The 15,294-nt window shown below is 40.4% G+C and overlaps 2 protein-coding genes across 2 annotated transcripts; one reads left to right on the top strand and one right to left on the bottom strand.

The window, feature by feature from the left end:
- Window positions 1-760: 760 nt before the first annotated feature.
- LOC309704343 (ER lumen protein-retaining receptor 2) lies at window positions 761-6,842 on the top strand. The gene is made up of 5 exons (XM_082529433.1): window positions 761-1,068; window positions 3,107-3,207; window positions 3,305-3,463; window positions 3,580-3,832; window positions 5,511-6,842. The coding sequence occupies exons 1-5, from the start codon at window positions 978-980 to the stop codon at window positions 5,543-5,545; spliced, it is 639 nt and encodes a 212-aa protein (XP_082385559.1). The 5' UTR covers window positions 761-977; the 3' UTR covers window positions 5,546-6,842.
- A 5,261-nt stretch (window positions 6,843-12,103) lies between these two features.
- On the bottom strand, window positions 12,104-14,792 carry LOC309704267 (lipid droplet assembly factor 1-like). Its single transcript, XM_082529325.1, has 5 exons — window positions 14,635-14,792; window positions 14,266-14,379; window positions 13,985-14,153; window positions 13,751-13,896; window positions 12,104-13,155 (listed from the first exon to the last, which is right to left on the bottom strand). The coding sequence occupies exons 2-5, from the start codon at window positions 14,356-14,358 to the stop codon at window positions 13,087-13,089; spliced, it is 477 nt and encodes a 158-aa protein (XP_082385451.1). The 5' UTR covers window positions 14,359-14,379; window positions 14,635-14,792; the 3' UTR covers window positions 12,104-13,086.
- Window positions 14,793-15,294: the final 502 nt, after the last annotated feature.

The raw sequence follows: 15,294 nt of genomic DNA, 5'->3' as shown, positions 1-15,294 counted from the left end.
AGTACTGCCAGACACTCATGCCACTTCCCTTCACCCTCTTGTAAATCATTACTTAACTGTGATTAACCATATTTTTGGCCTGACAATTGCCAGACCTGCTGACTCAAGAAATACATATCTGGCACAGTAAAGTGGGGTAGAAATATCCGAAAAAGCCAGCACATCATGCCCCAATCTAAAGAAATTTAAGAACAGGTGAGGAACAGTCATAGACATCTATCAGTCTGGAAAGAGTTAAAAAATAAAAACACGTTTCTGAGGCTTTGGGGCTCCAGTGAACCACCCGGTGAGGACCGTTATTAACAAATGGAGAAAACTTGGAACACTGGTGAGCTTACCAGGAGTGCCCTGTGAGCCAAACTTACTCCAAAAGAGCATTGAGGACTAATTCACAAGGTTACAAAAGAATCCGGAATGACATCTAAGGAACCGAAGGCTTCATTTGGCTCAGTTAAGGTCAGAGTTCATGCTTCAACAATAGGAAAGAGACCAGGCAAAAATGGCCTCCATGGGAGGAGAAAACCACTGATGACTAAAAAGATCACAAAGCCTGGTCTTACATATGCCAGAAAAAACATTTTGATGAGAGCATTTCATAAAAAGAAAATCATATCAACAGCCAGTTCTTGCTGCCAAGGATGGCACAGCCAGTTATTAGGTTTATGGGGTTTACAAGTCTGTGATGACCCTCCTCATTCAACCAGGGCTCATGTTCTCAGCGTCGTGCTTGTTGTGGGCGGGTCCTCTCCTGCTGTCACTCATTCTCTGGTCCAATGCAAATCTGTCTATGTGTTTTGTCCCGCCCCCTTCCACGTCGACCTGCACTCTCGCCATATTTTCAAGCCCGTGAATCCCGGTGTGTTGTGCCTCCAAGTTGAGCAGAAGAATCTTTCACACCAGGCAGGATCAAGCGTGACCCGTTTCAAAGTCCACGTTAGCTTCTCAGCTGTGTCTCTGTTATTTTTCTTTTTGCAGCTATGAACATCTTCAGGCTCACAGGAGATCTTTCTCATCTGGCTGCTATCATCATCCTGCTACTCAAAATATGGAAAAGCAGGTCGTGTGCAGGTGAGCACTGGATATAGCTTTAATATAAATGCTACAGTGAGGTTTTCTAATGTCACTAGTTCCGTTTCACTTGTGTTAATCGATAAAAAAAATCTGATCTTTTAAGGCAGCAACCTCTAAGCTACCTACCTAGCAATGCTAACGTTTCCTCTTCATTCATTTGAAGCAGCGGCTAATAGCTGCTGAATGGGCTAACTGATGATGGCAGCTAAAAAGTGCTGCCTGCATCTCCATCACAAGCTACTACTAAGTTTGCTGCAGTTAGACAGTGAAATATTAAAGTTGGTGGAAAATATAACGCAGACACATCAAAGTAACGGTTGACTTTGAAGGAATTCCTTTTGTACGTTAATCGTTCTCCGATCTGTGGATTGAGTGCGGTCAGTTGGGTTCCTACTGCTTACTGGACAATTAAGCACATTAATGGAACCTTTAACAAATATATTTAGAATAACTTTTTGCGGTTTCTGCTTCTACGTTTCAGCACCACCCCCTCCACCTCACATCCATTTACTCCTGCTCGGATAGTTTGACTGTTTAAGTGTGAGGGGCTCGATTTTTTGGGTCTGGCTTCTGACGTGGCGTTCTAGAAAGCGCTACGGAAGTAGATACCTGCTAAAAAGAGTTTGTACAAAGTTTTACTTATTTAAAAATGCATTTTATGCTTATAGACTCACATAAAAATTTAGGCATTAATAATAATAACTAACAACATAGGCAGCAGTGATGCAGTCTATGATTATCTAAAGTCCTAGATAAGTCATAGAAGGGGGCGGTTTTGTGTCCCACTTTCGATAAAGATTTGTGATTGATTAAAAAAGTTGACGCATGCGTTTTGGGTGAAAAGCTAAAACCTGAAGAATATGTAGCTTTGTGTTAAATCTGGAGGTACTGGAAGTTTAAAATATTGATTGATTTATTAAAACGTATAGGTCTTAACAGTCACTTACACGACTCCTTATGGAGATCCCCAATAAAACGAAACCAAGGGAAAATCTAACTTGTGTTGAGGAAGAGATTACTCAAAGTGAATCTGAGAGGCTGTTAATTGAACTGGTCTGTCATTAAAATTGAAAGACAATGAATATGCACTCAGCCTGACATCAACATACAATGAACATACAAAAAATTAGCTTTTTTTCTGAATATACACTCTTAACATATAACATCCTCTGATCTGAGGTCATTGATTTTAATGACCAATAATTTTGAATATTGTCTGCTTGGTAGAAACTGGTTGAAAAACCACGTCTGTTTATAAAGAGTGTCTCCTATTATTTATTTATTTTTATTTATTTCCCCACGTTGCCTGTCTCTTACCACTGCCACCAGTAAATCAGGGCACACGATGACCGACCCAAAATACCCTTAAAAAGTGTGATATCAGTTAAGAATATAAAGAACATGGATCAAAACATTTGACGTTGTTCAGGAAAGATTGTTATCGATTCCAAAAAGACACACCAAACACGCCAAACTCAAACATGCCACAGAGAGTGAAGATGGCACTTGCTGAAAACCCCCGATGTTTATCAGGAAGAATGTCGAGCAAACACTAGTTGAGATTCCTGGAGAATTAGGACCTGATTGTGGTTTTGAGGTGGTGCATCATGTTCTTGCATCATGTGTACCATGTATCATGGGAAGATACAGGGTACACTTTGGACAGGACATGAAGTCTGATAACAGTTTTACTCATGCTCACAGATATGAACAATTCACAGCCACTTAAAAAAATAAATAAATCTAATCTCCATGTATTTGGAATACGTGGGAAAAACTGTCCTATGGGCAAATCAGGACAGGCTGACATCACTCATTATTCCATTAACCCTTTAAAATGAATCCAAACGAAAAGAAACGGTCTTGTTTTTTGAACTCTTGAGACTTCGGAGTTTCATCTTTTTTCCAGCAGATGTCACTGTTCAATAAAGAAAAAACATGATTTGTTTTGCCCAGGCTGTTTGTGAAGCTTTGTGTGAACTGCTGATGTATATGTCAGCCTAAACTGTGTTTCTGCTTGATATTTTTCTTAAAGGCATCTCTGGAAAGAGCCAAATTCTGTTTGCTCTTGTGTTCACCACACGTTACTTGGATCTGTTCACCTCTTTCATCTCCCTGTATAACACATGCATGAAGGTAAGACACCGCCAACCACACAGCCCTGACCCTCACATAGGTTTCACCATTTCTCCCAGAACACTCCAGTGACAGGCTGTTCTTTGCTGTTTACCAGCTGATCTACATCGGTTGCGCATATGCCACCGTATACCTAATCTACGCGAAGTTCAGGGCCACCTACGATGGAAACCACGACAGTTTCAGAGTGGAGTTCCTGGTGGTTCCTGTCGGGGGTCTTTCTGTTCTCATTAACCATGACTTCTCTCCCCTGGAGGTGAGTTCAAACTGCTGTATCGCAGTCAAATTGTGAGGCACATGATCTATTCCAAACCAGACATTTTGGGAGTAAATGTAAAATTGTGTTCCTGAATATGTAAATGTCTTCTGCAGATCCTGTGGACGTTCTCCATCTACCTGGAGTCTGTGGCAATTCTGCCTCAGCTCTTCATGATCAGCAAGACCGGGGAGGCTGAGACGATCACCACCCACTACCTGTTCTGCCTGGGGCTGTATCGGGCCCTTTACCTCTTCAACTGGATCTGGCGTTTCTACTTTGAGGGCTTCTTTGACATGATTGCCATAGTGGCTGGTGTGGTCCAGACTGTCCTCTACTGTGACTTCTTCTATCTTTATGTCACCAAAGGTGGGTTTAAGCATCGATATTATTCAGATATTGGCTAATTTGTTATTATTTATATAGACGTGAAATATGTGGGGACACTTTAGTTGATGTAGTTGCTCTTCGTGCCCTCGCTGGCCCTGAAATCATTCCTTAAATTTGATGAAAGGGATGAGTGTAAACATCCAGTGTCTTGTTCCCTGGAAAACCCTCATCCTAGAGTTCAGGCTACGCTAATCTGACGTTTCAGCAGCGCAAGTTTCCTGAAAGAAAATTCTCCAAAGTTATGGCTGTTTAAGACAAAATTCCCTCCTTATCTTACTGTAAATCGAGTGTCCCGGGAAAGGCATAAAGGAGATGTTGTGCAATGATTTGGAAATTCCCAGCTGGTTTGATGGTTGTTAGCGTCAACTGAACTTGTATTTTATTATTATTTAATATTCTTTCTATTTTACAAAGCCAAATTATAGTGCTTTGAAAACCCACCCATGCATTTCCTTCGGCTTATCTAATTCAGGTTCATGGGGGTGGCTGGAGCAAATCCCAGCTGGCACAAATCAAAAGGCAGGATGCAGCCCGAGCAGCTCGCCAGTCTGTCAAAGGGCTTTCAGAGCCATTAACACCAATTCACTGTTTAAACAGCGTTATTAGAGAAAACTGCTGCATCTGTGGAGACACTCGTTTGTCACTACAGAGATCTTTAAAACTCAAATTTGATGTTTTTTGTAAGTTTGTTACATTTTAACTCAACTTAGTTGATATTTTTTAAGTTCCTTTTTTAAATGGATCTCATTTTGTTGGTTGTTAGTTGTAGCTTGTTGATTGGGGCAACTTTGGATGATTTTTTTATCATCCTCATCTGGAACTTTCAGTTGCTCCCTTATTTTTGACCTTTTTAAAAGGTCATCACAGCTGATGGATCCGCATGTTTGATTTGGCACATTGGATGCCTTTCCTGACGCAATCCCAATCTCATTTAATCAGGCTCGTCCCATAGCTTGTGACCCCCTGGGTTTGTGTCCTTTCCCAGAAATAAACCAGGGCTCTCATTTAAGGCATCCATATAAAAAATGATTAGCAAGTGGATTGAACATGAGAAATATGTGTTTTTCATTCATCAACACGTCAGAGGAACTTTTATTCTCTGCTCGGGGGACATAGTTCCTGGAACAGTTTAACTCAAAAGAGCCAGAGGGCGTTCTTAACTGCTGTGAACAAGCTTGACGTCACCCAGAAAATCTCTGGCTTTTCCTGAAAACTCACGCTTGTATTCATCAAATGTGACGGCTGCGCAAAACTACACACTTGGATGTACTTGTCCTTTTGCTCCCGCACAATGGGGGCTCACACATCTTTCTGTTTGCTGTTTAAAGGATTTTTCTAATGATCAATTAACCTTTTTAACATGAAAGCTTGTATCAGGTAACGTCACACTGTTTGAATGCAAAAGAGAGAGTTGCTGGAAATGAAAATGATTCCTTTTAAAATTAATGTTTAATTTGTAGCATTAGTGATCGGTTCATCTTTAAAAGACAGCTTTCCCAAAGCCTTTGAGCCACAAAGAGGGAACACAGACTGAGGAATGGTCCACTTTTAAGTGATCTTACATGTGTAGTGTCAGTGCATAGTGGAATAAATAACGTGTGGCTGCAGGAATAAAGATGGCTCTCACCTGATGACTGTCTAACTTTATATCCCTCAGTGTTGAAAGGCAAGAAGCTGAGCCTGCCAGCGTAAAAAAGCATGGAAGGAGACGGCGACTCCGAGCAGACTCAGGAGGTGTGGAGAGGAAGTCATGGATTCTCATGACCTGTAGTAAAAGACGCCTGAGACAGAGAGCCAACTATCGGGGGGAAAAAACACTAGTCTTCTTGATGATTACTGATGGAACTGGTAAATGCCAACAAACACCAGAGCTGAACAAAGATCAGTCCAGATCAACTATTGGATTTTTGTGTTCAGCATCTTGCCTTAAGCTTTTTTTCATTGCTGTTCAAATAGGAGAAAAGGATTTGGTTTTTTGTTTTTGTGCGTTTTTCCGCTACATGTGAGGTGTATGCGCTTTTTTTTTTTCCTTTTTTTTTTAAAGTTTTGTTTTTAATTTTCTTTTTTTTCCTTTTTTTTAAAATTTTTTTATTTTTTATTTTTATTTTTAAAAGAAAAACATCATCCATGGTGGTCGACTTTGATAAGTACCTTGTTTGACTTGGTAATGAAATGCACAAAATGTACAGTCTTATTAAAGCGTGAGATAAAGAGTGATGTATCAGAGTGCCTGATAAAGTTCTCACAGTTTCTCACAGTATTTTTTTTTTTTAATTCTTTTTACTTTTGCATTTTTTTAAGGTATGCATATCCTCTAATACATGTATCAAGTTTTTTTTTCTGTAATGTTTAAAGAGGTCAACATAATTTCGCACCAGCATGCTCATTATTTTGTAAAACATGGCTTTCTAAATGAACATTTTAACAGAATTAATGGTTTGATCTTAAATTCAAGAAGTAACCCATGAAATGAATGACTTTAATGCCAGCAATCATTTCATGGCAGGTATCAGTATTTTCCCAATGGTGGCTGTCTCGAATAAGGATGCTTGGTAACGGTTTTTCTTCTGCTCACTGTTCTTTGTTATGTAGCTTCACACAGTCTTGAATAAATGCTGCATCACATTTCTAGATGCCGACAGAGCACAAACTCTCACTGCACCCCGGCAACAAACTCATGAATGCCTTCCGGTGGCGACGCGCCAGTTACATGGATCCTGAAATGTTGGGAATGGGGACAAAACTAACAGCCACTTTTCCCACACTGGGGATGCTTCCCTGTTTATCCTCCAGCATATTGTCACATCTCAGTTGTTACCTGTATGGCTCAGTTATTAAGAAGGTGCGATGGTCACCAACGGGTGCATTGCTAAAAAGGCCTCTCGTTTCTTTTTATAGTAGCGTTCCTAAATAATTCATTTTATTCTTCTTTTTTTTTTTTTTTTTTTTGCATGTTATCACCTCCATTAAAGATTTTATGAGAATCATATCTAGTGTGTGTGAGTGATTTTTATTTTTCCTTTTTCCAATCAGAATTGTAATGTCTTTTGTTAAATATATAATCTGCAAAGGTACGAATGATGACCAGAGAAAGAAAAAAAAAATAGGTCCCGAAGGAGGCAAGAGGAAAGAAATGAAGGAAGAAAGGTAGATGAACTGCCAGAGATTCAATTCAATTTTATTTATATAGCGCCAAATCACAACATAAGTCGCCTCAAGGCACTTCATAGATACAGAGAAAAACCCAACAATCATATGACCCCCTATGAGCAAGCACTTTGGCGACAGTGGGAAGGAAAAACTCCCTTTTAACAGGAAGAAACCTCCGGCAGAACCAGGCTCAGGGAGGGGCGGCCATCTGCTGCGACCGGTTGGGGTGAGAGAAGGAAGACAGGATAAAAGACATGCTGTGGAAGAGACACAGAGGTTAATAACAAATATGATTCAATGCAGAGAGGTCTATTAACACATAGTGAGTGAGAAAGGTGACTGGAAAGGAAAAACTCAATGCATCATGGGAATCCCCCGGCAGCCTATGTCTATTGCAGCATAACTAAGGGAGGATTCAGGGTCACCTGGTCCAGCCCTAATTATATGCTTTAGCAAAAAGGAAAGTTTTAAGCCTAATCTTGAAAGTAGAGATAGTGTCTGTCTCCCGAATCCAAACTGGAAGCTGGTTCCACAGAAGAGGGGCCTGAAAACTGAAGGCTCTCCCTCCCATTCTACTTTTAAAAACTCTAGGAACAACAAGTAGGCCTGCAGAGCGAGAGCGAAGTGCTCTAATAGGGTGATATGGTACTACAAGGTCATTAAGATAAGATGGGGCCTGATTATTTAAGACCTTGTATGTGAGGAGCAGGATTTTGAATTCAATTCTGGATTTAACAGGAAGCCAATGAAGGGAAGCCAAAACAGGAGAAATATGCTCTCTCTTTCTAGTCCCTGTCAGTACTCTTGCTGCAGCATTTTGGATTAGCTGAAGGCTTTTCAGTGAGTTTTTTGGACATCCTGATAATAATGAATTACAGTAGTCCAGCCTGGAAGTAATAAATGCATGAACTAGTTTTTCAGCGTCACTCTGAGACAGGATATTTCTAATTTTAGAGATGTTGCACAAATGGAAGAAAGCAGTCTTACATATTTGTTTAATATGTGCATTGAAAGACATGTCCTGGTCAAAAATGACTCCAAGGTTCCTCACAGCGTTACTGGAGGCCAAGGTAATGCCATCCAGAGTAAGAATCTGGTTAGATACCATATTTCTAGGCTTTTCAGGGCCGAGTACAATAACCTCAGTTTGATCTGAATTAAGAAGCAGAAAGTTAGCGGCCATCCAGGTCTTTATGTCTTTAAGACATTCCTGCAGTTTAACTAATTGGTGTGTGTTATCTGGCTTCATGGACAGATAGAGCTGGGTGTCATCTTCATAGCAGTGAAAATGTATGCTATGTCTTCTAATGATGCTGCCTAAGGGAAGCATGTATAATGTAAACAGAATTGGTCCTAGCACTGAACCCTGTGGAACTCCATAATTAACCTCAGTGTGTGAAGAGGACTCTCCATTTACATGCACAAACTGGAGTCTATTATATAGATATGATACAAACCACTGCAGTGCAGTACCTGTAATACCTACAGCATGTTCTAATCGCTCTAATAGGATATTATGGTCGACAGTATCGAATGCTGCACTGAGGTCTAGCAGGACAAGCACAGAGATGAGTCCACTGTCAGAGGCCATAAGAAGATCATTTGTAACCTTCACTAAAGCTGTTTCTGTGCTGTGCTGAGCTCTGAAACCTGACTGAAACTCGTAAAATAAACCATTCCTCTGCAGATGATCTGTTAGCTGTTTGACAACTACTCTTTCAAGGATTTTTGATATGAAAGGAAGGTTGGAGATTGGCCTGTAATTAGCTAAGACTGCTGGGTCTAGAGATGGCTTTTTGAGTAAAGGTTTAACTACAGCCAGCTTGAAGGCCTGTGGTACATAGCCAATTATTAGAGATAGGTTGATCATATTTAAGATCGAAGAATTAATTAATGGCAGGACTTCTTTGAGCAGTTTTGTAGGAATGGGGTCTAAAAGACACGTTGATGGTTTGGAGGAAGTAATTATTGAAGTTAACTCAGAAAGATCAATTAGAGAAAAAGAGTCTAACTTAACATCAATGGTACTAAGAGTAGCTGTAGATAATGTTACATCTGTGGGATGATTATTGGTAATTTTTTCTCTAATGATAAAAATTTTATTTGTGAAGAAGTTCATGAAGTCATTACTAGTTAACGTTAAAGGGATGGTTGGGTCAAAAGAGGTCTGACTTTTTGTCAGCCTGGCTACAGTGCTGAAGAGAAACCTGGGGTTGTTCTTATTTTCTTCAATCAGTGATGAATAGTAAGATGTTCTGGCTTTGCGGGGGGCTTTCTTATAAAGCAGCAAACTATTTCTCCAGGCTAAATGATGATCCTCTAAATTTGTGACACGCCATTTCCTCTCCAGCTTACGAGTCATCTGCTTTAGGGTACGTGTTTGAGAATTATACCACAGAGTCAGGTACTTCTGATTAGAGACCTTAGTTTTCACAGGAGCTACAGTATCCAGAGTCGTACGTAGTGAGGAGGTGAAATTATTAACAAGATAATCGACCTCTGTTGGGGTAGCGTTCAGATAGCTGCTCTGCTCTATGTTGGTACAGGGCATTGAAGATGATAACAGTGGGTGGATTATATTCTTAAACTTAGTTACAGCGCTTTCAGAAAGACATCTACTGTGATAAAGTCTACTCTCCACTGCTGTGTAATCAATTATTGTAAATGTCAATGTTATCAGGAAATGATCAGACAGCAGAGGGTTTTCAGGAAACACTGTTAAATGTTCAGTTTCTATGCCATATGTTAAAACAAGATCTAGAGTGTGATTACAGTGGTGGGTGGGTTCTTTTACATTTTGAGTGAAACCAATTGAGTCTAATAACAGATTAAATGCCATGTTGAGGCTGTCATTTTTAGCATCTACATGGATGTTAAAATCACCCACAATAATTATTTTATCTGAGCTCAGAACTAAATTAGATATAAAGTCTGAGAAATCAGACAGAAACTCTGTGTAAGGCCCAGGTGGACGATAGATGATAACAAGTAAGACTGGTTTCTGAGTTTCACAGCTGGGGTGGACAATGTTAAGCATCAGGCTTTCAAATGAATTAAAAGTCTGTCTTGGTCTTTCATTAATTAATAGGCTGGTGTGAAAAATTGCTGCCACACCGCCCCCTCGGCCTGTGCTTCGAGATTTCTGGTAGTTAGAATGACTCGGGGGTGTTGATTCATTTAAACTAACATAATCATCCTGCTGCAACCAGGTTTCTGTAAGGCAGAGTAAATCAATTTGTTGATCAATTATTAAGTCATGTACTAACAGAGACTTGGAGGACAGAGACTAATATTTAATAATCCACATTTCACTGTTTTACTCTTTGGTTCAGATGTGGATACTGTATTGTTCTTTCTTTGTAATTGTTTATGTTTAAGTTGTTTGTTGCTGGTTTTTAGTTTGTTTTTTGTCTGTTTGGGAGCTGACACAGTCTCTATGGAGATGGGTTTTTGGGGGGGTAGCAGGAGGAGAGAAGCTGCAGAGAGGCGTGTAAGACTGCAACTCTGCTTCCTGGTCCCAACTCTGGATAGTCATATTTTGGGGGGTTTAATAAATTTGTCCATATTTCTAGAAATGAGAGCTGCTCCATCCAAAGTGGGATGGATGCCGTCTCTCCTAACAAGTCCAGGTTTCCTCCAGAAGGTTTGCCAATTAGCTATGAAGCCCACATCGTTTCTGGGACACCACTCAGACAGCCAGCAATTTAAGCAATTTAAGGAGAACGTGCGATAAATGAGATAAAAATAAAGACTTAAGATCCTCCACACCTTTGGCTGTGGACAGTTCAAGATGAGCAACAGAAGTTTCTGGCTTGTGACTGTCAACCATCAAGTGTTTCTGAGCCTCATGTAGTTTTAATTTATTAATTTTTTAATTTATTAAGTCATTTAAAAAAGAAACAGGGACACTCCAGGAATCTAAGATGCAAAGGGTACAATTTGGGCCAGCTTTAAGTCTTTGTGGAGTCACATATGTCCTGTGTATAAAAATGAAGGTAGTTGATGATTGTTTAGCCATGTTCCAAACACCAACCCAGTCAAAATTAGGGCTACTACACAAAGTAATTCATATACTTGCTACAGAGTGAATAGAATTGCTTAAAAAACAACCAACCAAAATAGAGCATGTGAGGGAAAGTAAAGCAGCATTTACTTGCAATAAAATTCCAGCATATACAGTTTAAACAAAATGGGATTTGTCAGGATTTCCGTATCACTCACTCTTACTTTTCATATATTCGAATTGAAGATACTGTCGAGTACACGTGGTGTGTTCAGCCTCAGCCTGGACTTTCTCATCCTTGTCCCAGTAACTCTTCCAAGAACAACTCGGGAGCAGGTTTTCCAGGTTTTGGAGATGGTACTGGAAGCATGGTTGCAATGTACCAGAGCCCTTTCTATGCTGTTTGTACTGAAAGAAGGTTGGTGTGGGAGCTTGTTTCTGCCACTAGAAAAATATTTTTTTTTGCCGCCAATAATTCAAAATCTTCAGTTTATTGTATTGAAAGTAAGATATTTTGAGAATTTTTTTCGGTGGTTGAAGCATCCATAGAGTTGGTGTAAACCATGCTGCTTCCCTCCTTTTAATTTCTACTTCTGTCTATAACATAGCCTTTGCAAGTAGCAGACACCATTTCCAGCAGTTATACCTGAGTGGCTGTATCATCAAATGTGATACAGCCCAGGGAGGAATGGTCCAAAACGCCTCTATCACTTCAGCTTTCATAGAAAACACTGGAGAAACACTAACATAGTTTGAGCTACTCCCTTGCCCTGAGGGCGGACAAAATGAATCCACACTTGATTTGGCACAGATTTTACACAAGATGCCCTTCCTGACGCAAACCTCCCATTTACGCAGGCTCGTGACCCCTCCCGAGGCTGCATTCATGTCTTTTCCCAGAAACAAACCAGGGATCAAACAACTAATGAACATCATTATCGCTAAATTCGACAAGAGTTCACTTACTCCAGCTAAAGCCAGATAAACCCCAGATGTGACTTGGATGAAGCGAAGACCAGATGGTTTTTGATAATAAGAGAAATAAAGTACAGAAATGTTGATAGAATAGTGAAACATACCATACAGCGTGCACTGGGTTCAGTTTACCCCAACAATGTTTAATCTGTGTTCAGTCATGATGCAGTCTGATGCACAATATGCAGTATGGATAAACATCTTCTCAGTACATGGAGTTTGGCCTCATTATGATTGATATCACACCAATAAACAGCTGTGTACAGTAAATAACTACAACTGCATGTTCTACACAACATTTGTCACCATTCTTTATTTTTTGGAGCGACCCATCAGAATATTTTCACCCCTGTTTGGACAGAAGACAGCGTTCCTCTTCACACGTAACAGCAAACATAAACACATGACAGTCATTTTGGTGCATTTCACTTAACATCAAGTAGCTGTACACTGTAGTCGAACACACAAACATATCGGCATTTCCATTCTAACAAAATGTTCATCTGTAATGAAGTAGTGCATGACCTTTTTCTTTGGAGGGGAGGGGAGAAATAAAGTAACACTGCAAGTGCATGAGTTCCCCCTTTTCTCTAGTTCTTGAAATGAGCCTCACATAAAGCCTCCCTCACTGGTCAATGAGCCCTCACACTGAATGTTTTTTGAGAGCTTTTAAAACTGGACGCTACAAATAAGGGATGGATAAATAACACAGGCACACTACTACACAGCTGTAAGTCTTCACACAATCAAAGGAGTGGCCATTAAAAGAGTGCACGTTTAAAACACCTCGTCATCGGCTTCACTCTGCAGATCGGAACGCTGCCTGCGTCTTTGGCATTTGATTAAAACAAGGCTGCTTGACTTAGCAAATGAGGTAGGTTCAATATTAGCTATTCCATGGGTCTCTCTCTTTCTCCACTACAGTGAGACTATTGAAATAATAACAATATTAGGCTTAAGACATACAATAACAATGAGATCTGTTACAACAGCAGATTTCAAACAAAACACCATAGTGCACGTTCAGGAGTCTGTATCACTGCATCGCAACCTCCTGGATTCAGCAGGGCTGACTCAAAACTTCAGGCAGGCAGAAGAAGAAAAACTAGTTGGCCTTCGAATCCTTCTCTGTTGAAGTTTCACACTCTGTCTTCTCGCCCTCGATTACACCTTTCTGTTATCGAAGAGAAAAACTGATTACATCCACTAAGAAAACAAACGTTTCCAATGCAAGCTACAAACTTTTTAACATTACCCGATGATATGAAAATGTATGCCTGTTTATGTCTAAAAAGGACCTGCCATGTTCCTTATGCTCCTTATTTTCTGTTACATATTACTAGCGCAGGGTTGGACCCCTGCTTGCCTTCAGAGCTGCCTTAATTCTTCATGGCACAGATTCAACGAGGTGGTGGAAATATTCCTCAGATTTTGGTCCATTATCAAGAAGCTGAAGAAATGTACCTAATAAAGTGACGACTGAATGTATACAGTTCATATTTAATAAGTCAAAAGTTATCTGCAAGCAACACCTGTGAGCCAGTAGCTCATCTCTCAGGCAGCCAATCAGAAGAGAGATGTCTTTAAGGGAGCTAAAAGGTTGTTTCAGACAGTGAATGAAGGTCTGATGAATGTCAGAGCTACTTTAGTAGAGCTCATGAATAATAACATTGAACTTAAAATGAGTATAATAGATCCACTTTAATTTACAACACAAACTTTGTTCCAAACAAGGCAACTAAACTCATGCTTAATTGTCAGTACGTTACCTTTGTCAGATGTGGGTAATAACGGTTCAACAGGCTGAAAGTGGTGACATGCAAAACATTGACGACGGCCGAGGCCACGATGGCGAAGAGGGCGATACCAGAGAGCACCCAGAGCAGAGCCAACCCTCCGACAAACAACAGGAATGCTGAGAGAGCAAACACAGGTGACAGGTTTGTGACTACCAGGTGGTGCGGTGTCATAAAATGCTACAGCGCAAGGGTGAGCACACCTACCCTCACAGAAAACAAAACCCACTGCAGATATCATCATGGTCACAACAGCAAAAGTGACAAAGAGTCCAACAGGCACTGCAGCCATAGCGCAGAACATCAGAGCTGTGAGAGCTACAAACGAGTGGCTGCTGAGGTACCGCCCAAGTCTCGTATTCAGCAACCGTGCTACCTGTAAGAGATCAGGTTTCATTGCAGCTGCAAGACAAACCATCAGCTGATGCACACAAATTAGTGAAAACATAAAAGACTTTGACAAGTGGAGGTGTGAAGTTTTGGCTTACCCTGGGGTCATCTTTAAAGTGTTTCACCAAGGCCGTCCATCTTTTCTTCAGCTGCTCAAAGTCAGCCCCACTCTCACTGCTGCTGCTCTGCATCTTCACACAGGTCTGAAGTGACTGAGAAGGAGGAAAAGCACACACAGTCAATCTGGCTGCTTAAATCCCAACACTTAGCTTCCTATTTAAAAGTTACTCCAACGGCTCAACACATCCTCAGTTCAGCCCCAGTAACAATAAAAACTAGCTCAGAAACAAAATCTGGGATAAAGCTAACAACTGTTGTGAACTTCTGTTGCCGTTCACTGGACGAAAGTAACTTTCATTACACACTTTTTAAAACATATAACACAAGTTCTGCTGTGAGGTACAAACCTTAAACGGAGTCTCGGCAGCTCACAACATGAGAGAGAAATCACGAATGTCTCGTGGCTGCTTAAAACACGTCCACGGAAACAACACACCCATTTAAAAACGCACATCTCCTTTCTTCTCGTCCCTCCTCCTCCTTCTTCCTCTTCACAGAAACTCAGAAAGGGTTCTCGATGTTAACGCTGCTACCTAGTGGTGGCCTCAGGTATTGCAGCTCTAGGTGGCTAGCAAGAGCAACGGAGCAAAGAAAATTAAAAACAGTATAATCTACAATAAAGGTAACCTAGTCCCATACTGAAGGCTTTGTCGTGTGAGGGAGTGCATTAAAAAATAAAATATTAATAATTATAACAGTGACAAAATAATACAAAATGAATTTAATTTTTTTTTTTTTAAATACACTCCTTACTCTGTAAAATGAAACTTTAGCTCTTCCCCACCCTGCACTTTCATTTGTTTTGGAGAAAAGAAATGACTGATGGCCCCAAAAAGTGGATTCTGTTCATCGTTTTCAGTGGGAGAAACGTTGCAGCGTCACTCATCCAAGGGTCTTCTTCACTTGGATTCCTTTTTGGGATTTCCCTACCTGAAGACTTGAATCAAGACACTTTGTGACTGATGATATCACTCTGTGACTCTACCGCAGAATAAAATCTGGATGCA

This window comes from Aulonocara stuartgranti (assembly GCF_965226115.1).
Source record: "Aulonocara stuartgranti genome assembly, chromosome: 4".
In the NCBI taxonomy this organism is placed as follows: Eukaryota; Metazoa; Chordata; class Actinopteri; order Cichliformes; family Cichlidae; genus Aulonocara; species Aulonocara stuartgranti.
The sequence above is the reverse complement of the archived record's forward strand: the minus strand, read 5'-3'. Positions and strand labels throughout refer to the sequence as shown.